Raw genomic sequence first — 23,287 nt, 5'->3', positions numbered from 1 at the left:
ATACATTTGCCGATAATCAGCATCAGCTTCCACAAAAACAGCGGCAACGGCATTGGCAAGCTGTTACAGCCGGTCTAGCACCTTCTGGCATCCTCGCGGAATCCCCTGCCACCCTGCGGCAGGCTGTGGCAGCTTCGGTGGCAGGCTGTGGCGGAACTGCCACAGCCTGCCACCGGAACTACCAATTCTGCCTGCCACTGCCACAAATTGAGCTCGGCCCTGCTGCAATTCAATAAATTTCTCTGCACGTTTGCAATGTAATGCATTGCAGACGTGCACAGCGCCCCCTACCGAACAAGATGGGTAGCTCGGTCAGCAGGGAGCTGAGGAAGAGCGGCTGCTGACGTCACTCTGCTGCGCCCGCCGCTCGAAATGCTTTTTCGTTTTCGAGTTCTGGGCAGTACTTTGCGGCAGTTCCGCCACAGCCTGCCACCGAAGCTGCCACAGCCTGCCGCAGGGTGGCAGGGGATTCCGCGAGGATGCCAGAAGGTGCTAGACCGGCTGTAACAGCTTGCCAATGCCGTTGCCGCTGTTTTTGTGGAAGCTGATGCTGATTATCGGCAAATGGGTTGTCATTATTGTTAATAGTGTCTGTGGAGCTGCCACCGGAAGTGATGCCAATGCTGATTATCGGCAAACGAGATGTCATTGTTGTTATAGCCTGTTACCTTTAAATAAAGATTTAATTATTAATTATTATTTAATAAACAGCTTTAGAACCATAACATAAGGTGATTGTATTTACTTGACATGGAAAATAAATAGCACTATGTGTATGTGTGACGTGTTGAAAGGATGACGAAGATTTATTGCACAAACAGCCGGTTTATTATAGAGCACAAGTGGCTATTCTGAATTGTCACTCACAGAAAATTATAAATAAATGCTTAAAAACACACTGGATGTCCCAGGCCATAAGGCTGCCACGAGGATGCCACAGCCTGCCACCGGAACTGCCAGTTCTGCCTGCCACTTCCACAAATTGAGCTCAGCCCTGCTGCAATTCAATAAATTTCTCGGCACGTATTTAAAGGTAACAGGCTATTACAACAATGACATCCCGTTTGCCGATAATCAGCATTGGCATCACTTCGGGTGGCAGCTCCACAGACACTATTAACAATAATGACAACCCATTTGCTGATAATCAACATCAGCTTCCACAAAAACAGCGGCAACGGCATTGGCAAGCTTTTACGGCCGGTCTAACACCTTCTGGCATCCTTGCGGAATCCCCTGCCACCCTGCATCAGGCTGTGGCAGTTCCGGTGGCAGCTTCGGTGGCAGGCTGTGGCGGAACTGCCACAGCGGAACTGCCATAGCCTGCCACCGGAACTACCAATTCTGCCTGCCACTGCCACAAATTGAGCTCGGCCCTGCTGCAATTCAAACAATTTCTCGGCACGTTTGCAATGTAATGCAATGCAGACGTGCACAGCGCCCCCTACCGAACAAGATGGGTAGTTCGGTCAGCAGGGAGCTGAGGAAGAGCGGCTGCTGACGTCACTCTGCTGTGCCCGCCGCTCTGAATGCTTTTTCGTTTTCAAGTTCTGGGCAGTACTTTGCGGGCAGACCACGAAAACAAAAAAGCAATGTCTGCTTTGTTTTCTTTTTGATTATGGCATAAAATGTGCAGTCGTGAAGAAGAAAATGCAAATAGGATGATTGATTACTAATTTTATTTATGGGTCAAATAATGCAGCCACATTCTTAAAATGAAAAAGCATTTCTGGAGATGCTTTTTCATTTTAAAATTTTAAATTTCAAATTGAATTTTGGTATCTATTTGCTGGGGTACATCTTGAAAAATAAATCTCAAATGTCTTTTTTTTTCATTTTAATTAAGTGAAAGAATGAGCAGTCTTGAAGAAGAAAATTAAAATGCAAATAGGATTATTGAGTAGTAATTTCATTTATGAGTCAAACAATGCAGCCACATTCTTAAAATGAAAAATCATTTCTGAAAATGCTTTTTCATTTGAAATATTGTAACAATTTGCTTCCATAGTTTTCTGGCTCGGATTATCATGAAAATAGCTTTGGCGCCATCGTGTGGCCAGATAAATGTACTATACTGTTGCAGCAGCTGGCGGCACATGCCTTTAATCACGTGCTTGAAGTAAGCACATGGCTACTTAAAGCAGCTGCTCTTTGAAAAAGAATGTGTTTCTTCAAGATGGACTAAGCTAAAATGCATGGCCCAAGAACTGGACCATGGCTGTGACAGCGCTTCGCTGTGGGAGTACATGCTCACTAGGACCGATGACGACGCCGGACTTTTCAGATTCTGAATCAGAAGGAGAAATTGATGATAGCTACTACATGACTTTGGAGAACATTCCTAGTTTCCAGCTGACGTTAACCCAAGACGAGGATGACAAAGAAAGTTTTAGACTGGCGGCAGAGGAGCTAGAAAGTAAGATATCAGAAGCTATTGCCATCACAACATTTGAAGAAGACAGAGACAGCGAAATGGAGAAGATCCATAACTTTGACTGTAAATGCTACAAGAGAAGAAAGAAGAATTATTCACTTGGGACACAGTCATGTAGCCGCAAACTTTCTCCAGAGCTTATGTACAACATACGGATGGATTGTTTAGAGGCAGAAAGCGAGTGCCAGGACATGAGAATCATCGGACATCTTGAAGCAAACTGGCATCTAGTAGAAACTTCAGCGAAGACAACATCCACAAAGAAGACATCAACAAAAAAAGAAAACACGCTAGGACAACTTGGTAATTTGATCGGAGGCATCAAAGTCTGCAGGAATACCTTTCAGTTTCTCATTGGGTGAGTTTGACAACTTAAAAAAAAAACTATCATGATGACTATCATGATCATATTGATAATAAATCATGTATTTTCAGTGAAGCGGACAAGTTCACGTAAGCCTCACCAGTCAAATATTAAAAGCTGAAAGAAATGTCTCCTTTGTTTCCCCTGTTAAGAATTTCCCCAGAATTCACCCTGTTCAGAAAACACCTATTCAAAAGGTGTAAACTATTGGCCCATAGCTCTATTCATACCTGCATTCTGATCAGACACACATTAATCACCAACCCTCAAACTGCTGTCTTATTGTCCCATTAGTGAGTGACCAACTGCTGCAACCTGGAAGACTGGTTGGATTTCTTTATATTCTAAAATGGCCCATAAAACACATTATTTGAAAAGCTCCTTTAAAAAACAAAACAAGCAATTAAAAAGAGCAGGAATAACATAGATTAACATATGTATTTCAGGGCAACTTGCAGTCATGATGCATTCTGCAGCCAAACATGCAGCTTTAAAAAAAAAAAAAACTTGGCATTTCAAAATTTTGTAAATGTCTTGAGTTACGTGTTTTACTTGTGTGTGTGTTACCATTAAATTTGGTGTTTTAATTGTTTGGACAGTTGAAATATGTTTTTAGATGCACACAAATATTGTATTGCAGTGCTGTAAATTATCTTTACATAGAAAAATATTGCTGTGAGTTCAATGACGGTGCAGTCATTGGAGCTTCTGTTGACAAACATTGTTGGGGGAGGTGTTGCAGCAAGCTATACAAAGTTGCTCAAATTAACAACTTTTGTTGCCGCTCAGCTTCTAGGGTGACTCTAACAAAACTTTAAAGCCTGTTTTCCCCTTAAAGTGCTCTGGAGAGTGCCAACATTCAAATGGTCATGTCATCTTCAGTTCTTTTACAATTTCTACAAGTTTGACATCATTGGAAAGCTTAGACTCCACTTTCAGGATCTGTAATAACTCAAAATGACCCCGGGTAGACTTGTTCCTGGTTTTGCCTATCACAGCTGCACACATGTCATATATGTGCAACTGATCACTTTACTTACATTAGGAAAACAGGCTCTCGCTGCAGACTCAGCTTTAATAATAATAATAATAATAATAATAATATTGGTCTCACAATGGAGAAATTGTCCTCTGCATTTAACCCGTTCCTTAGGAAGCAGTGGGCTGCCGTTGTGCAGCGCTCAGGAACGTACAGGGGCTAAGGGTCTTATTATAAGCAGTGGGATTTGAACAAGGGTACGTGTTGATATATTGTTGGGCATTTAGAGGGCACGAAAACATACGCACGTCTATGTTTTATTGACTTTTCTTCAGCCTTCAACCGCATGCAGCCCCACATCTTGGCCAGGAGACTGGCTGATCTTTCAGTACTTAACTTTGGCACCATCTGACAAGGTGGTCTCAAAGAACACGAGTTAATAACACTTTTTCAAAAGTACTAATGTGCTCAACTGGTTCTCCTGAGGGTTGTGTGTTATTACCCTGCTATTCATGCTCTACACTCAGTGTCAGAGCCAAATAAAGTCAAGGTTCATCATTAAGTTTGCAGACGACTGTGTAATTGTTAGCCTTTTGCAGGACAAGGAGACAGGCCATGGCCCAGTTTTAGATGAATTTATTCAATGATGCAAGAATTCATAACTGCATCTGAATGTTTCCAAAACAAAAGAGATGTTGATTGATTTCCATAGGAATCAGCCTAAAATTATACCAACACTCATTAATGGTACAGTAGTTGAGATGGTAAGCCAGTACAAGTACAGGGGTTGGACAATGAAACTGAAACACCTGTCATTTTAGTGTGGGAGGTTTCATGGCTAAATTGGACCAGCCTGGTAGCCAGTATTCATTGATTGCACATTGCACCAGTAAGAGCAGAGTGTGAAGGTTCAATTAGCAGGGTAAGTGCACAGTTTTGCTCAAAATATTGAAATGCACACAACATTATGGGTGACATACCAGAGTTCAAGAGAGGACAAATTGTTGGTGCACGTCTTGCTGGCGCATCTGTGACCAAGACAGCAAGTCTTTGTGATGTATCAAGAGCCACGGTATCCAGGGTAATGTCAGCATACCACCAAGAAGGACGAACCACATCCAACAGGATTAACTGTGGATGCAAGAGGAAGCTGTCTGAATGGGATGTTCGGGTGCTAACCCATATTGTATCCAAAAAACATAAAACCACGGCTGCCCAAATCACGGCAGAAGTAAATATGCACCTCAACTCTCCTGTTTCCACCAGAACTGTCCGTCGGGAGCTCCACAGGGTCAATATACACGGCCGGGCTGCTATAGCCAAACCTTTGGTCACTCATGCCAATGCCAAACGTCGGTTTCCATGGTGCAAGGAGCACATATCTTGGGCTGTGGACAATGTGAAACATGTATTGTTCTCTGATGAGTCCACCTTTACTGTTTTCCCCACATCCGGGAGAGTTACGGTGTGGAGAAGCCCCAAAGAAGCGTACCACCCAGACTGTTGCATGCCCAGAGTGATGGTTTGGGCTGCCATATCATGGCATTCCCTTGGCCCAATACTTGTGCTAGATGGGCGTGTCACTGCCAAGGACTACCGAACCATTCTTGAGGACCATGTGGATCCAATGGTTCAAACATTGTATCCTGAAGGCGGTGCCGTGTATCAGGATGACAATGCACCAATACACACAGCAAGACTGGTGAAAGATTGGTTTGATGAACATGAAAGTGAAGTTGAACATCTCCCATGGCCTGCACAGTCACCAGATCTAAATATTATTGAGCCACTTTGGGGTGTTTTGGAGGAGCAAGTCAGGAAACGTTTTCCTCCAGCTGTATCACGTAGTGACCTGGCCACTATCCTGCAAGAAGAATGGCTTAAAATCCCTCTGACCACTGTGCAGGACCTGTATATGTCATTCCCAAGACGAATTGACGCTGTATTGGCTGCAAATGGAGGCCCTACACCATACTAATAAATTATTGTGGTCTAAAACCAGGTGTTTCAGTTTCATTGTCCAACCCCTGTATTTGGGCACTATCATGGGCCCTCTGTAAGAAGGGCAACCAGAGGCTGTTTTTTCTAAGAAAATTGAATGGATCAATAATTCTTAAAATGTTTTTCTTTATTGAATCTGTTTCAACTTTTGGAATGGTGTACTGGTTTGGTAACCTCAGCTTGGCAAACAGAAACGGTTATTAGGTGTAGTTAGGGTCTGTACTAAGATTGTTGGTGCTGATTTGAGAGACCTTAATCAGAACAAGAGTGGCTAAGAGGGCAAGATCAATTCTCAATTATCCTCGGCATCCTTTGCACACTGAGTTCAGGCTCCTACAACCAAAAAGGAGGTTTACATATGCCCATAATGCAAGATCTAACCGATACCTCAGGTCTTTTATTCCCTTAGCTGTTAAGTTTTTAAATAATTTCTGCTAGTTGTGCTGCTTGGAGTTCTGATATTCTCCTGTAATGTTGTTTTTTCTTGTGTGTGTGTTGCCTTGTGGACTCTGCTGTAAATGAATCACCCGTTGGGGACAATAAAGTATTCTAAAGTCGTGTTGCCTCCCTGGGACGCAAACACCTTGCTCTCTAACCTCTAGGTCACCACCATAATGTCATTATAATCAGTACAAGTTACCAGTTAATTTAAAGCCTTGCATGGTGCAAATTGTACTCCTTTGCCAGTCCACGTAAGATATATCTTTTGAAGACAAACAAAAATGGAGATCCAAAGGTTTCTGGCATAACTTCACCAACTCCAAAAGGCGCATGGAGAAGGACACAGATCTTGTGAGGTGAAGATTCCAGCAACACTTGAAATACTGCTAGTGAAGTTGTTCCCTTGCATTTCAATTGTTTCTGGAATCTTCACCGCACCAGATGGGCAAACATGCCAGTATCATTTCTTAGTAGGATTAATTTTATAAAAATGAGAGCCCCAGGGTCTATATGACATCACTACAGCAGTGTAGCCTCAGTGGTGGTCTCTCTTTACCCAACTTAATGTTTTAGTATCAGGCAGCCAATGTTCAAAAGTACAGTTATTGGCTGAATGATCCTGATGCTACTTGGTGTCATCTATTGGCTCAAACATGTATCTCTACCTTTCTTTCAACCATATTATTTTCATCCCACCCTGTTTATAGCCACAATATACAGAGAGCCCTGTTGCAATTGCTTCTCAAAAAATATAGTATCAATTCCAGCATCACGTTCACTTTGTCTCGGCCTGTGGCCTGGCCCCTAACAATGAATATATTTTTTTTATTAGTGCCTGGGGGAGTTATTCAACCAAAAATATAGTTGGGAGCAATTGTTAGGAATACTTACTCGGACTAAGTAATAAACAAAATTCCTCCTTCATCGTCTTGCAAAAGACTTTGCTTTATTCATCGTTTAAGACAGTTTACAGACTACATATATCAAAATTAATACTATCCAAATAATATCCCAGCATCCTTGACCTGTGGGACAGATGTAATAGTTCTATGATTTAACTCGTCTTGTTTTCTACCTGCCCTGCTTTTCATTCACATTTGACTTTATTTTGGGATACTCTCTCGTGTTTTGAGATTTAAATTGAAATCTTGTCCATTAATTCCCATTTTAGGTGTTCCCTAGAATTCTAATGCTAAAGCTTAGTCATAAGCAGATGGATGTTATCGCTTTTACTTCCTGGTTGGCACATCGTCAAATTTTGCTGTCCTGGTAACTTCCTCAGCCTCCAGCTCAATTACTCTGGCTGACAGATGTTTTTGTAAAACTGAAGAAAATTTATGTAATTCCGTTTCAAGGGGGAACGCTAAAGTGTTTTTTGTTTACCGATGTGGCTGCCTTTTGTCATTTATTTAAACTCAGAAATAATTTTGAGTATCATTTTTTTCTCTTTTTTTAAATGGGTGTTGCCTTCTTTTTTGTTTGCTTGATAGTGTTGCTTTTCATTGTGTTTTCCTATTTGGTTGGACCTTTGAATGGGGATTGGTTATCAGCTGTTTGGCAGCTTCCGAATAGGTTGGCAATTGTTAATGGATTCAATTCAATTCAGTTTATTTATATAGCGCCAATTAACACAAACACGTCGTCTCAAGGCACTTTACAAAGTCAATTAAATAAAATCATACAGATTTCAAGTCAGGTACATACATTCTAATTAATCCTAACTATCAAACAGTGCAGATAAATTCAGTTTATTATTTAAATTTGTTAAAAGATATTAAACTAGAAAACTTGAAGAAAACTACAGCCTCTGCCTGCAATTTGAAACCTAGCTGGGACCGTTACTTGTTATTTGAAAACTAATAGTGACTTGACTCTTGATCTTCCTTCTATCTCCCTGTTCTCTCGTACTGACATAGACAAAGTTCATGAAAGCTGAGAAAGGAACCATTTATTCAATAAAAGAACAATACTAAAAGCATGACCAGCTTTAATCTGTCTTTATATAATCTATATTTGGTCAAGGGCTGAACCTCTTTGTCTGCTGTATCTGGTAAGCTTCGCAAAAGTCCTCAGAGTGCTGCCCTCCATTGCACTGCTTTCTAAATTCCATATGTTCTTTTCCATTCAGCAGAGTATCACAAATGCCAGCCATTATTACTATTAAACTGATCTGCAGGAGACTTCCTCCCTCCCTGCTGCTTAAATTAATTGAGGCCTTAAACATCACTAAATTATTTACAAAGAAGCAGAGTCAGACACTAGAAACAGATTGTCTGCTGGCTGCAAACTGTTTCTGGTAAAGAACAGGTCCATCTAAAACAATTAAACCAAAAAGAAGAATGAAAAAAACAAAAAAAAGGATTTATTTTAATTAGCAGACACATAAAGACGATCTGATGCTGAACCAGGTTCATTTTAAATCACAGAGATTAAAAAAGGAAAAATACCTACGTTTTCTTTCAATAAATTTTGCCAGTGAAAAAAGATGTTGAGACATCAAACTTGTGCCTGATAACAATCAGACAGTAATACAGCATCTGATGTGCTGCACATGTCCAAAGTTCGGCCACATGTGCTCTTAGCTACTGCTGCACTGGATGGTCTCACTGGCTGTACATTTTCCTAAGGCCTCCACTGTATCAGCTCGAACATTTTTATCAAAATGTCAAGAATCACTAAGACAATACACCATACAGGATGACTCTCCTTGACATGACTTTTTAACAAACTATTTAAACTCCAGCAATCAGCAATATCTTATTGTGGGAACTGATAAACTAATATTAAATTCATGTGGCCTGGTCACAAAAGTTAAATAAAAGTCATCTAATTATGTAACCCAAGCAAATCAAAAACATTTTATGTAACAGTCTAAACATGTCGACTCTCAAGGAATCCTGCTGGAATCTTTGCTAAAATGGCAAAGATTAGGGCTGCAGGATACTGGGAAAAGATGTGATAATACTGGTGAATGTGACCATAATGATATGGCTTATGATAAATAAACAAATAATTACAAAGTGCTAATGTGTTTCTGCTTTGGGCTTACAGTAAATATAGAACCTGGAGGAGTCTACCCAGCCACAAAGGCAAAACTCATTATTTCCATCTCAACTACATGGTTTTAATGAAAAAGTACCTTCTAGCTGACTCCTGCTGTTTTGGCAATGAAGCAACATAGGTGTAGTTTCTAAATTGACCTGACAATCTTACAACCTCTTTATTCTCTTTCTCCAAAGGTAAAGGCCTAGGCAGTTCTTTGTGATATGCATATCACATATAGTGATATTGCAGTAATGATAAATTTGTGATTTATTGTGCAGCCCAAATCCAGATTGATTAGGATAGAACGATATATAATGTTTTTAAACTGAGGTACATTGCAAAAACCTTTTACAGCCCATCAGTCCAAACAGAAATGCGATACCAGTAAGACATTTAAAAAGGTGTGGTCCTTGTATCACTTTGTTTTTTCACTGTTCATTTTACTTACATGTTTGACTGGAATCAAGTGGGAACAACTGATAGAGAACTGAAGACAACAACTGTCATAGTCTTATCAGAGGAATCTGTGAGTATACTTGTTAAATAATTCAAGTCAACTCAGTTTTATTTATATAGCGCCAATACACAACACATGTCGTGTCAAGGCACCTCACAAAGGGTTTGGAATGGTGTAGGGTTGTTGGGGAGGTTAGATTAAACTACTGAGTGTTAGAGTTTGGACATTTTAGAATGGGCTATGTGTAGGGTACTAAGTAAAATAATAAACTGACAAAGTTTGTCCATCTAGAGCCCACTGGTGGCCATTGCTATACTAAAACATCGCAGAATCTCAGAAAACAGTCCTCATAGTTTAATTTTCTTCTTCACAAAGGTTATTTTCTTAATTTGAGTTAGATTTGGACTGTTGACATCAACCACCTGAATCATGAGGCCATACTGTTAGCTCTGAAGGAGGAGACTATATTATAAACTATTTATGTTAACGGAAGGACATGTCTCTGGAAACAAAAATCTCATTAATGCCTCTGCAGCAACGGTACATTTACACATATGCTTGTTATTTCCTGCCATCAACTCTGGTGTCCACAGGTCACACCACACATGCTGGCAACTAAAACTTTAATTGATAATGACTTCAATGTCACAGAAAACAGACAGAACTATTTTCTAATGTGAATTCTAAACAATCCTCGTCCCATTAATACTCTTTACTCACTAAAAGGGATATTTGGCTTTAGGGTGAAATTTATGGAAGACATAAAAGTTCAGGCTACAGTGATATTATATGATGAAAGTTGGGCATTTAGGTAATAGCAGTCAGTGGTGATCTTCTCATCTCAAACAATTTATTGGAACAAAAACCAACAACAGTGGTGGGTCTACCAGAACAAACAATGTCAATAACATGTCATGTGCCCTTGAGCATCAAACAAAGCTTGACAACAACGTCTCATGCTGTTCACAAGTCGACTTATTGTCTGCTGAGGCATGGCATCCCACTATTCTTGAAGTTCTACCCTCAGGTCATTTAGGTTCTAGGGTACAGACTAACAAACCTCTAGACGATGACTCAGCTGATCCCATAGGGTTTCTATGGGATTCAGGCTTGGAGAAAGTTCAGGCCACTCCATTCTAGGTACCCCAGTCTCCAGCAGACTTTCAATAATGATGCGACCTCATAGAGCTGGAGCATTGTTGTCCATGAAGATGAATTCAGACCTGGATTGTTCATGCAGGGGAACAATGACTAGATTAATGATGTTATTCAGGTAGTACGGGCTAGTTACTGTACCATTCCCAAAGTGTAGATCAGTTCTGTATTGACTAGACACACCTGCCCACAATGACATCACCACCCCCATGGCTGGTCTGGTGACAACAGTGGCTGATGCATAGCACTATCCTTGATGTCTCCAACATCTTTGGCTGCCGTCAAAGATGTCCCGAATCGACTTTTATCAGTGAAAACCACTGAGGCCCACTGGTCCCTTGTCCAGCATACATGCCCCCTGGTCCATGCAAGACGATGATGCCTGTGCCTGGGAGTGTGGTCAAACTTGCAGGTCATCTAGCATGCAGACCATGCTGATGTAAATGTATTCCAATGGACTGGGGTGACACTTTGGTTCCTCTCACCTCCCTCAATTGTGCCTGGAGTTGAGTGGTATTCGTCATCCGGTTCTGCAGGGCACTGTTCACAATAAAGCAATCCTCGGTGTGGGATGTGGCCAAAGGATGTCCTCTCTTCTAGTCTCTCTATATCTCTATTGCAACCTGCTGATGACACTCTGACACTCTAAGCTCAGTGGTCCTTTCCATATGTTTGAAGCCTAGCAATGGCAATGCGATGTTGATCAATTGGTAGGTGTGATCTTGATCTCACGACAGAAGGGAAACAGCATGATGAATAGATCTGTTTAAATAGTAATTCTGATTGCACTAGGACATGTATTGGTCGACTCATGGATCAAACACCTGTTGTGATTTTTGCTGTTAAGCTCCTCGTCAAAGAACATAAGTTGTACCAAAAAGTACAGAAACATTGCACAGTTGTAAATGTGCATTCAAAACATACACTATAATATATAGAAAATAATATATACTATAATATACCATACTTACATTTTGTAAGTAGTGTATATTCACAGTTGAAACAGTACTATCCCCTTTAACAGTTTTTCTGGTGCTAATTAGGATTCCACCCTGAGGCTGAAAAAACATCCTGTGAAACTGGCTATTGTGACTGCTGATGGCCACAATTTTACAGAACTAAGTTTCTTCAACTAAGACACATTTCTGATTCTGTAATAGAGACATCGGTTAAATAATGTGTTGCGTCCTCTCACCTCATAGTAGCTTCTCACAGCATTGCAAAAAGCTTCATCAGCCACAATCTGAGTTTCTCCATTAAGGAAGTTCAGGAAGCGCTCCTTCACTGTCTGCAGCTGCTGCTTGTTAACCTTACAGAGAAAACAGACAAAGAAAATGATGACATTCTACAGAAAAATATATAAACAAAAGCAGAATATTAGCTTTATTGTACAGAAGGAGTGTATGACAAATGTTTTAAATTAGGATAAAAGGAAACTCTCAGTTCATTTATGACATTAAGGCCCTGTTTACACAACATTTCTGGTGAAAACGTAAAAGCTTAGTTGCATTTTTGCTGTACGTTTAAGCGACAAAAGCACACGTTTTCTCTGAAAATGGCACAATATGAGAACAGCTTCCAGAGTGTAATGGTTTGAAAACCTCCCGGACTCCCCTGTCGTGTTAAAAATGGAAAAATTAAATCTTTCTTACGGGGAAGAAGAGATGGGTACCGAATTCAGTACTTTAATAGGTACCGACCGAATTCCATCGGTACTATCCAGTACCGATTCATGTAAAATTAAATGGTACTATGTTTCGGTACCTAAACACATCATTGTGATACTGAGGGAGTGGAAGAGAGGCTGATTTTCCATGCCGGACCCGAACACTGCATTGCACAGACAACAGCATAATCACGCCAGTAGTCGCTGGTACTGTCAACAAAGCAAGCATGGCTTAATAGGAAACCGTCTTCTTTATACAGTAGTTGTTGATGGTCTGCCATTAAACTAAGTGGCAATGTTTCCTCAATATTTATTTAACCTCAGCACTCAAAGTTGATTTTACAAAGCATAAGTATCTAGAGAACTTGATACAGCTGACCAATATGTAGAGAATATCTTAAAATGTTTAGGTTTTGGGTGTTGCAGGTTAGAGGAACACTTATAAAAATATTTATGAAGAGCAAATGGACCACAAAAGAAACTAGTTAAAATTAAACATTTTGAATTCCTGGCACAGACCTTCAAAAAGAGTTTTATGACGTTTGGTTTGGTTTGTGTTGAAAACTCAGCCATCTTAGTGCTAGCAGATCATCTGCTCAGCAAGTGCTCAGTTTGTGTTCTGTGTTTGTGTTTTTTTAAAAGTTGAGACAAACTTTATTTAAAGGTTTATTTTAAACACAGAAGATCAGCCATAACGCGCCATCCATGCTTATGCATCTTCAATCTAGTAAAATAATATTTCCCAAAATATTATTTTACTAAACTTGATAACTAAGTAACACAATTAAGCCCATTTCTCAAAGATTTGGTTCTTATTCAAAATAATATTTCTTTAAATATTATTTTAATAAATAAAGGCAGCTAATTAAACACCGTTGGGAATTAGTCATCCAGAAGGTTGGTTTTATTCAGCAAATCATTCTTAAAATATTATTTTATTAAAATAATACAGGTCCTTCTCAAAAAATTAGCATATTGTGATAAAGTTCATTATTTTCTATAATGTCATGATGAAAATTTAACATTCATATATTTTAGATTCATTGCACACTAACTGAAATATTTCAGGTCTTTTATTGTCTTAATACGGATGATTTTGGCATACAGCTCATGAAAACCCAAAATTCCTATCTCACAAAATTAGCATATCATTAAAAGGGACTCTAAACGAGCTATGAACCTAATCATCTGAATCAACGAGTTAACTCTAAACACCTGCAAAAGATTCCTGAGGCCTTTAAAACTCCCAGCCTGGTTCATCACTCAAAACCCCAATCATGGGTAAGACTGCCGACCTGACTGCTGTCCAGAAGGCCACTATTGACACCCTCAAGCAAGAGGATAAGACACAGAAAGACATTTCTGAACGAATAGGCTGTTCCCAGAGTGCTGTATCAAGGCACCTCAGTGGGAAGTCTGTGGGAAGGAAAAAGTGTGGCAGAAAACGCTGCACAACGAGAAGAGGTGACCGGACCCTGAGGAAGATTGTGGAGAAGGGCCGATTCCAGACCTTGGGGGACCTGCGGAAGCAGTGGACTGAGTCTGGAGTAGAAACATCCAGAGCCACCGTGCACAGGCGTGTGCAGGAAATGGGCTACAGGTGCCGCATTCCCCAGACCTGGGCTACAGAGAAGCAGCACTGGACTGTTGCTCAGTGGTCCACAGTACTTTTTTCGGATGAAAGCAAATTCTGCATGTCATTCAGAAATCAATGTGCCAGAGTCTGGAGGAAGACTGGGGAGAAGGAAATGCCAAAATGCCAGAAGTCCAGTGTCAAGTACCCACAGTCAGTGATGGTCTGGGGTGCCGTGTCAGCTGCTGGTGTTGGTCCACTGTGTTTTATCAAGGGCAGGGTCAATGCAGCTAGCTATCAGGAGATTTTGGAGCACTTCATGCTTCCATCTGCTGAAAAGCTTTATGGAGATGAAGATTTCGTTTTTCAGCACGACCTGGCACCTGCTCACAGTGCCAAAACCACTGGTAAATGGTTTACTGACCATGGTATCACTGTGCTCAATTGGCCTGCCAACTCTCCTGACCTGAACCCCATAGAGAATCTGTGGGATATTGTGAAGAGAACGTTGAGAGACTCAAGACCCAACACTCTGGATGAGCTAAAGGCCGCTATCGAAGCATCCTGGGCCTCCATAAGACCTCAGCAGTGCCACAGGCTGATTGCCTCCATGCCACGCCGCATTGAAGCAGTCATTTCTGCAAAAGGATTCCCGTCCAAGTATTGAGTGCATAACTGTACATGATTATTTGAAGGTTGACGTTTTTTGTATTAAAAACACTTTTCTTTTATTGGTCGGATGAAATATGCTAATTTTGTGAGATAGGAATTTTGGGTTTTCATGAGCTGTATGCCAAAATCATCCGTATTAAGATTATAAAAGACCTGAAATATTTCAGTTAGTGTGCAATGAATCTAAAATATATGAATGTTAAATTTTCATCATTACATTATAGAAAATAATGAACTTTATCACAATATGCTAATTTTTTGAGAAGGACCTGTATTTTATCTGATCTTGCATTGTGAATGGTTGACTAAAGGTATGCCAATTTTTGCCTAAGTTAGTTCCAAGACTAACTTAACTTCAATTCCAGATTCTTCAAGATGATCCTTGGTTCTCAAACATAAACATTGCATGGTAATGCTGCATTACTCTTTTGGTCATGATTTCCAATCATCTTTAAACACAAAAGGCTCAACCAAAGTCCTTTTTTTCCCTACTTCATAAAAGAACAACAAAAAGGAATATGGCACAGGTCAAGTAGACAAAAAGAACACGGAAAAGAATACAGAGCAAAAAACTTTTCTTGGAATTTATTTAGCTCTATTTTATCCTCTTCTGTTCAGGACTCTGGAGAAAATTGTAGGAGAAACCCATATCCAGCCATTGGTTAACAAAAAAAGATGGAGAATGCATATCAAGCTTTACTCCTTTACTCCCTTTGAAAGAATATTAGCTCATAAATTATTTGTTTCAACTGACAAATAGATGATTGGCCTCTGAGTACCTCAAGACTCTGAATATTGTGGGGCTGTCAACATTGCGTGGAGTTCAGGGTCAGCGCCTCTGGACTGGCCAACCGGGGTGGTGGCCAGTCCAGAGGGTGACCACAGGGTGTGTTCCAACCCTCAGGGTACTCGAGGGTTCATGGGAGTTTGCCCAACCGGTTCACATGTGTTTTGTGGACCTGGACAAGGCATTTGACTGTGTCCCTCGTGGTGCCCTGTGAGGTTGCTCCAGGAGTATGGAGTCGGGATCCCTTTATTAAGGGTCTTCCGGTCTCTGTACAAGCAGAGCTGGAGTTTGGTCTGCATTGCCGGCACTAAGTGGGACCTGTACCCGATGCATGTTGGACTGCAGCAGGGCTTCCCTTTGTCATCGGTCCTGTTCATAATTTTTATGGACAGGATTTCTAGATGCAGCCAAGGTCCGGGGGGGCTCTGGTTTGCAGATGGGGTCCTGCTGGCCCTCTCTAGCCAAGATCTAAAGCATGCACTGGGGCAGTTCGCAGCCGAGTGTGAAGCGGCTAGGATGAAGATCAGCTCCCGCAAGTCTGAGTTTATGGCTTCCGACCGGAAAAGGGTGGCTTGCCCTCTTCAGGTTGGAGGGGAGTTCCTGCCTCAAGTGGAGGAGTTCAAGTATCTTGGGGTCCTGTTCGCGAGAATGGAGCAGGAGATCGACAGACGGATCGGTGCAGCTGCTGCAGCTGTGCCGGTCTGTTGTGGTGAAGAGAGAGCTGAGCCAAAAAGCGAAGCTCTCGATTTACTGGTCGGACTATGTTCCTACCCTCACCTATGGCCATGAACTTCAGGTCATGACTGAAGGAACAAGATCCTGGATACAAGCGGCTGAAATGAGCTTCATTTGTAGGTTGGCCAAGCGCTCCCTTAGAGATGGGGTGAGAAGCTCAGCCATCTGAAGGAGCTCGGAGTAGAGCCACTGCCCCTCCACATCAAGGGGAGCCAGTTGAGGTGGCTCTGTCATCTATACTGGATCTGGATCCTCCCTCGGGAGGTGTTCGAGGTACGTCCCACTGGGAGGAGGCACAGTGGACGGCCCAGGACACACTGGACGAACTTGGCTGGCCTCGGAATGCCTTGGGATCCCCCCGGAGGAGCTGGAGGAGGTGTCTTGGGAGACGGAAGTCTGGGTGCCTCAACTGAGTCTGCTGCCCCCGCAACCCAGTCCCGGATGAAGCAAAGGCAACAAGTAGGAGACGAGTACGAGTACAAGGAAATATGAATAATGCATATCCTACATAACAGTATAATAAGCTAAAATGTTTTTTGCATGTCCAAATTCAATTTGAGATTTTTCACTTTGGCTATCTAAAATGAAAAATATTACTAGTACCAATTGGACTATAGATGGAAAATTTCTACTGGTAAAAATTCTATTTAAGATATTCACAATGTTGATTCTAGATAGGGATGATGCATTTATGGATAGCTGCAGCTGAAAACCGAGTTAAGATGAATGGGAAATGTGACATAATTTGTCCAAGGAAGAATGAAGTTTCAACATTCTGAAATGTCAGGTTCAGCATTGTAAACAAACTACAAGCAGATATTAAACATATATCTGTTGCAATTTCAATTGGATGCTTTTTTACCTTAAAATAATTTAGGAAGGGTATCATTCTGGATATCTACAAGTTCCATCTTAATATAGAAGAACTGATTTATGGACATCTGGAATACATATCCGATCCTGCTATTATGTATTAAATGTTTCTGGGGGATTTAGAGATATCTTATAATTACTTTTGACTAGAACGACTTGACTTCTGAATATTTGCTATTTGATTTTTAAAAGTAATAATGAACATTTTAATTTGAGAAGTAAAATGTGATAATAAGAATATTGCTATCTCAAATGGTAATTACTGGAAGATCCTGCAGGCAGGGGTTGTTGATTAAATCTTCTAACACTTTGCCATAGAATAAGATGTTTGATTTTTAGGGGAGGAGACATCTTCTTGGTCAGCACCTACAGTACAGACCAAAAGTTTGGACACACCTTCTCATTCAAAGAGTTGTGTTTATTTACATAACTATGAATATTGTAGCGTCACACTGAAGGCATCAGATCTATGAATTAACACGTGGAATTATATACTGAACATCATTACTTTAAGAAATTATGGTCAGTCAGTCCGAACAACAAGTCCGGGAAAACTTTGAAAGTGTCCCCAAGTGCAGTCGCAAAAACCATCAAGCACTACAAAGAAACCGGCTCACATGAGGACCGCCCCAGGAAAGGAAGACCAAGAGTCACCTCTGCTGCGGACGATAAGTTCGTCCGAGTCACCAGCCTCAGAAATCGCAGGTTAACAGTAGCTCAGATTAGAGAACAGGTCAATGCCACACAGAGTTCTAGCAGCAGACACATCTCTAGAACAACTGTTAAGAGGAGACTGAGTAAATCAGGCCTTCATGGTAAAATAGCTGCTAGGAAACCACTGCTGAGGACAGGCAACAAGCAGAAGATACTTTTTTGAGCTAAAGAACACAAGAAATGGACATTAGACCATTGGAAATCTGTGCTTTGGTCTTATGAGTCCAAGTTTGAGATCTTTGGTTCCAACCACCGTGTCTTTGTGTGGCGTAGAAGAGGTGAACGGATGGACTCTACATGCCTGGTTCCCACCGTGAAGCAAGGAGGAGGAGGTGTGATGGTGTGGGGGTGCTTTGCTGGTGACATTCTTGGGGATTTATTCAAAATTGAAGGCATACTGAACCAGCATGGCTACCACAGCATCTTGCAGCGGCATGCTATTCCATCCGGTTTGCGTTTAGTTGGATCACCATTTATTTTTCAACAGGACAATGACCCCAAACACACCTCCAGGCTGTGTAAGGGCTATTTGACCAAGAAGGAGAGTGATGGGGTGCTGCGCCAGATGACCTGGCCTCCACAGTCACCGGACCTGAACCCAATCAAGATGGTTTGGGGTGAGCTGTACTGCAGAGTGAAGGCATCTCTGGGAACCCCTTCAAGACTGTTAGAAAACCATTCCAGGTGACTACCTCTTGAAGAATGCCAAGATTGTGTATAGCAGTAATCAAAGCAAAACGTGACTACTTTGAAGAACCCAGAATATAAGACATATTTTCAGTTGTTTCACACTTTTTTGTTCAGTATATAATTCCACGTGTTAATTCATAGTTTTGATGCCTTCAGTGTGAAGCTACAATATTTATAGTCATGAAAATAAAGAAAACTCTTTGAATGAGAAGGTGTGTCCAAACCTTTGGTCTGTACTGTAAGTGACAAAGATATGGATGACATCTTAACCTCTGAAGCCATGTGATGTTAAAAATAAATTCGAGCAGAAGCCTATAAAATGATCACCATGACAACTGACTGGTATGATACTTCAGCTATGCAGCCTTGGATGATATCCACTAGGCCTGGCCTCTGAGGCTGAACTGCTCAACGGCTCACATATGCCCTTTTTCCACTGGCTCTATTTAGGCCGGCTCCACTCCACACACAGGTAGGGGGCTCTGTATTAAATAACATCCTAAACCAGTCAATCACACATAACATCAGCTGTTCAGACGCACAAACATTTCCCCCAAAACACACAAAACAATACCTCCATGAAACAGATTGTTTTGTTTGGAAATTTATTGATGTTTCATAAGAGAACCACCATCTGGAGGAGGAGGGAGCAGACAGAGATCAGCTGCCCGTAATCAGACTGCCTGCATTGGATCAAACGGGAGGAAGGCCCTGCTGAACCCATAGTGCACGAATATCCAATATCCAACCTGAAACTAACTTCACCATGTTCAAAAATCCGTGGTTTTGCTCTTTAAAATCCTTGTCCTCATTATTCTCATGGCTGAGACAAAACTTTCCTCATGAATCCCAAAACTGTAACTTCTTCAGGCAGACAGCAGCGTCTCTCCTCTCTGCTTCTCGTACCACACCCCCTCGCATCATAACCCCTGAGCCTTATTTTAATGGCTCTGGCTGGGCTGTGGTCCAGAGAATTATCCAAATGGATCATTTTATACATGGAAAAAACATATATAAGACATTCTTGCATATAGAATGATACAAACATTATTTGTATTTTGTTTGTGTGTTTATTTTGTGTTTTTATTTTGCTAACTGAAGTTGGAAAACTATGTTCGCCACAGGTGCTTAGTTCCTCAGCGGGGAACAACCAGAAGGGCCACCAGGTACTGGCACTCTTCCTACATTTTCATGCACAGGCACAATGTGAATCTTTTTACTTCTGTGGTAACGTTACAGCACCACTCACAGGCGTAGCATATGTATTACAATGTCTATTACCGCTCCTCTGGCTGCAGGTGTTTTCGCCTTTGTGGTTAAACTTTTCTGTGCTGATATCGTCTTTAGCTCAGTGTGGACGTGGCCAAAGTCATGCAGTTGCAATGGATTGTTTTGGGGGCAGAAGTGTGCTGACTGAAAGAAACAAAGCATGAAGAAGAAAGTCTGTCTCATCTGGGTTTCTGTTGCTACTTTGGTGTTCAAGTGTAGATGCGCACCTGCACCTCTTCACTACTCCATGTAGCCCCACAAGACATTTTCAAACTCTTTCATCTTCGGATCCACGCTCTTACTTTTTTTTTCCTCTACTACTTCTTCTATTCAAATGCATTGCTCTTCCTCTCTTCCTGTTTTTGGTACGCTGTCCGGGCATACATTCACAATGCAAGCAAACCGCTCCAGGGTCCGAATAAACCATGCAGAGACCAGCAGCTTTAAACTAACTAGGGAAAACCAGACTCTGGCATAATACAAAGAGTTCCAAAAGTTTGATGTGAAAGCACTGTAACTGAAACTAATGTTGTTGTGGCTGGGTGAATTGTCCTTGAGTAATGCTAACTCAGCAATGTGTGAGCCTCAGTCTGTGTACATTTGGGTTTTTTCCCTCCTAGGGGCCACCAGAGCCACTAATCAGTTCACTCTTGTGTAGAATTTATATTTTGTTTTAATAGAGACTGAAAAAATATTTTATCTTGATAACATATTTCCCCCCACAAAGTTCCCATTCCTGATAGAATAAGTGAAAAACAAAAACCTTTATTCCCATCAACACATATGACTATTAACAAAGTGGCAATTTTAGTGACAGCTGACAGATTGTGTTGTATGATAATTTGTTTGAGTTTTAATGAGCCACAGAACTGGCACCAGTTGCTGCAGCTCATTAGCTGCATAAGTATGAGGCACTGATAGAATGGAGCCTTTGCGGAAAATAAAACCATTACCGATGCAGCCCTGCCAGCAACAGATACATTCTGGAAATCAAAGTGCCAGAAGACAGGGGTAAAAAGAGCAGTGACTTATCTCCAGCTGACAGCCTTTTTGTGGGGGCTTTTTTCTCTATCCACCAAGGCAATAGGGTCATTGACGCATGTCAGTTTTTTTCAACACTGATTATACTGTGGATGACTTCTCCATGGAGCGTAGAGGAAAGGAGAAATCAGCTGTGGCGGTTTATGCCCTTGTTTGGAAACTCTAGTCTAGCCATTCTTCATAAACGGGCAGGAATGACTATGCTTTGACAAAAGCAAATGGCATTGGAAAAATAATGGAATATTGGGAATACTAATATATTGCTAATATATTTCAGCTATGAAGAGTTCACACTGCTTATGCCACCCTGTTGGATGGAGTCTCACTGCAGTGGATGGCAACACCTGACACACATCACTGTATTTGAGATTCTGAAGGAAACAGTGTTGGGAGCAGATATGAAAAACAAAGGATAGAAGAAAATGTGGAGTTTTTGCAACTGATTTCATCATTGCAGTTTTTGCCTAACATCTAATATTCACCCATTTAAGCTTGTCTTCTTTTTTTTTATAATACTACATACACATACATTTCTCTTTCTAGAATTTTTTATTTCCCACCAAATTTATTTATTTATATTTACAATGTTGGTATATTGAGAGCAAAGTGGAACTGAAGTCAAATGAATTGTTTTTCTTCACATAAGGAATTTGCTTTTCTAAAACTGTGCAGCCCTAGTTATTTCTTTAGGATACTTCAGATGGAACATATCACATGGGACTTTTTGTGACATTCTGTTTAGGTTACTGAGATATGTAGGGTCTAAATGCAAGGATTTGTCTTGCCGAGCAGCCCACTGATGTGTACTGCTGTCCACAGAAGCTTATCATTGTCAGTCCGGTTCAAAACATCCTTCACTTTATCAGGTTTATTGTATATTTGCTTCTGTTGAGCTTTGGTGTGGTCGGACAAACCTACTTCCTACCACACTTAATAAGTAACCAATGACACTATAAGACTTTATCTCCAATCTTAGATAATATGGATGATGTCAGTTATTTGGAACAGAAATTGTTGGAAGGAATTGTGGAATAATTTCACTGCTGTGTTTGGATTTCAAGCCAAACTAGAAAAGAAGGATTCTGAACATTTAAGGAATCTTCGAGAGCTGCACAGTTTGGTAAATTATACAACAACCAATACACCATTGATCTATAGTACATGTTTCAAGTCACATCATGGATGCATTTCTAAATAGTTCACATGGAAAGAGCCACATGGAAACACACACCTGTAAAATATTTGCTATTACTGAACCTTCCTACGCTGGTCCACTTAGAAAGAAAACTCATTTAGTTCAAATGGTAAATAGACTGAATTTATATAGAACTTCTGTAGTCATGCCAACCACTTTCACACTAGAGCCACATTTACCCAGTCACACATGCATAAATTTATACAGGCAACTTCACACAGAATTAAGTGTCTTGCCCAGGGGAACATCAACATGTGGCAGGAGAAAGCTGGAATGGAACCCACAACCTTTGGATTGCGAAACAACTACTCTTCCAATTGAGCCACAGTCACCGCTGTAAAGAATTTGGTCATTCCGGTTACAAATAAAAATCACTGTTATTATCAACAACAACAGTTGTTTTATGTTTGATAGATAACTATTAGGCAAGAGAGGTAGGATCAAAACCAAAATGGTCTGATTACCTTTTGACCAAAGGAATTTCCATGACAGAAAAAAAAACCTGTCTTTGACTTTCCTGCCAGATGTTTCCTGACTCGGGGCCCCTGAACCAGGAAACACAACCCATGATGTTTGTTCTTGCAGCACAAACTGTGCAGGGGGCAATTCGTCAGTCACTTGTTGAACTAATATTTAGATTTGTTTAGTTTTGGTTGTTGTTTGTTATATTAGGTTTTTCCGTACAACTAAAAATGGACTGCAGTATAAAACGTTTCATTCACACCTGAAGACCTAAGTCTATGGGAACTGGAAATGAGGAAACGCCATAAAAATACTTTTACCATTTTTCCACTTTTGGTTCTATTAGAGAATCAATAAACATCAACATATATATGTAAAAATAACACTTAAAATGCAGCTATTGAATCTCGTAATGCAAAAGGTGTAGTGAAGTAACCAATTTGAAAGTGGTAAGAGCAGGGTTTGTTAGTGGGGTTCTAAATGTATCCAGTGACAAACACTCAAAGCCCTTCAACCTATCATCATCATCAAAAAAGACTGATGAATTTTAATACTGCTTCTTACTGCTGCATCCAGTCAATATACATAAGGCTAGAACTAATGGTTTATTAAAGCAGAATTTTTAAAGATGAAGATTTATTTAAGCTGCCCGTGACATCAACCAACATAAGAGCTATACAAAAAAACAAACATTTACAATAAAACCTTAATAAACCCTTATGCACAGCTCATTA

The 23,287-nt window shown here is 40.8% G+C and overlaps 1 protein-coding gene across 1 annotated transcript in view; it reads right to left on the bottom strand.

The window, feature by feature from the left end:
- cadps2 (Ca++-dependent secretion activator 2) overlaps positions 1 to 23,287 on the bottom strand; it is a 347,960-nt gene that overhangs the window by 289,249 nt on the left and 35,424 nt on the right. The window contains exon 2 of the mRNA XM_047345888.1: positions 12,072 to 12,185. Coding sequence (XP_047201844.1) covers positions 12,072 to 12,185 — 114 coding nt within the window. The remainder of the gene's footprint in view (positions 1 to 12,071; positions 12,186 to 23,287) is intronic.

This window comes from Girardinichthys multiradiatus, chromosome 2 (assembly GCF_021462225.1).
Source record: "Girardinichthys multiradiatus isolate DD_20200921_A chromosome 2, DD_fGirMul_XY1, whole genome shotgun sequence".
In the NCBI taxonomy this organism is placed as follows: Eukaryota; Metazoa; Chordata; class Actinopteri; order Cyprinodontiformes; family Goodeidae; genus Girardinichthys; species Girardinichthys multiradiatus.
Note: the sequence above shows the minus strand (reverse complement) of the source record. Positions and strands in the feature narration are given on the sequence as shown.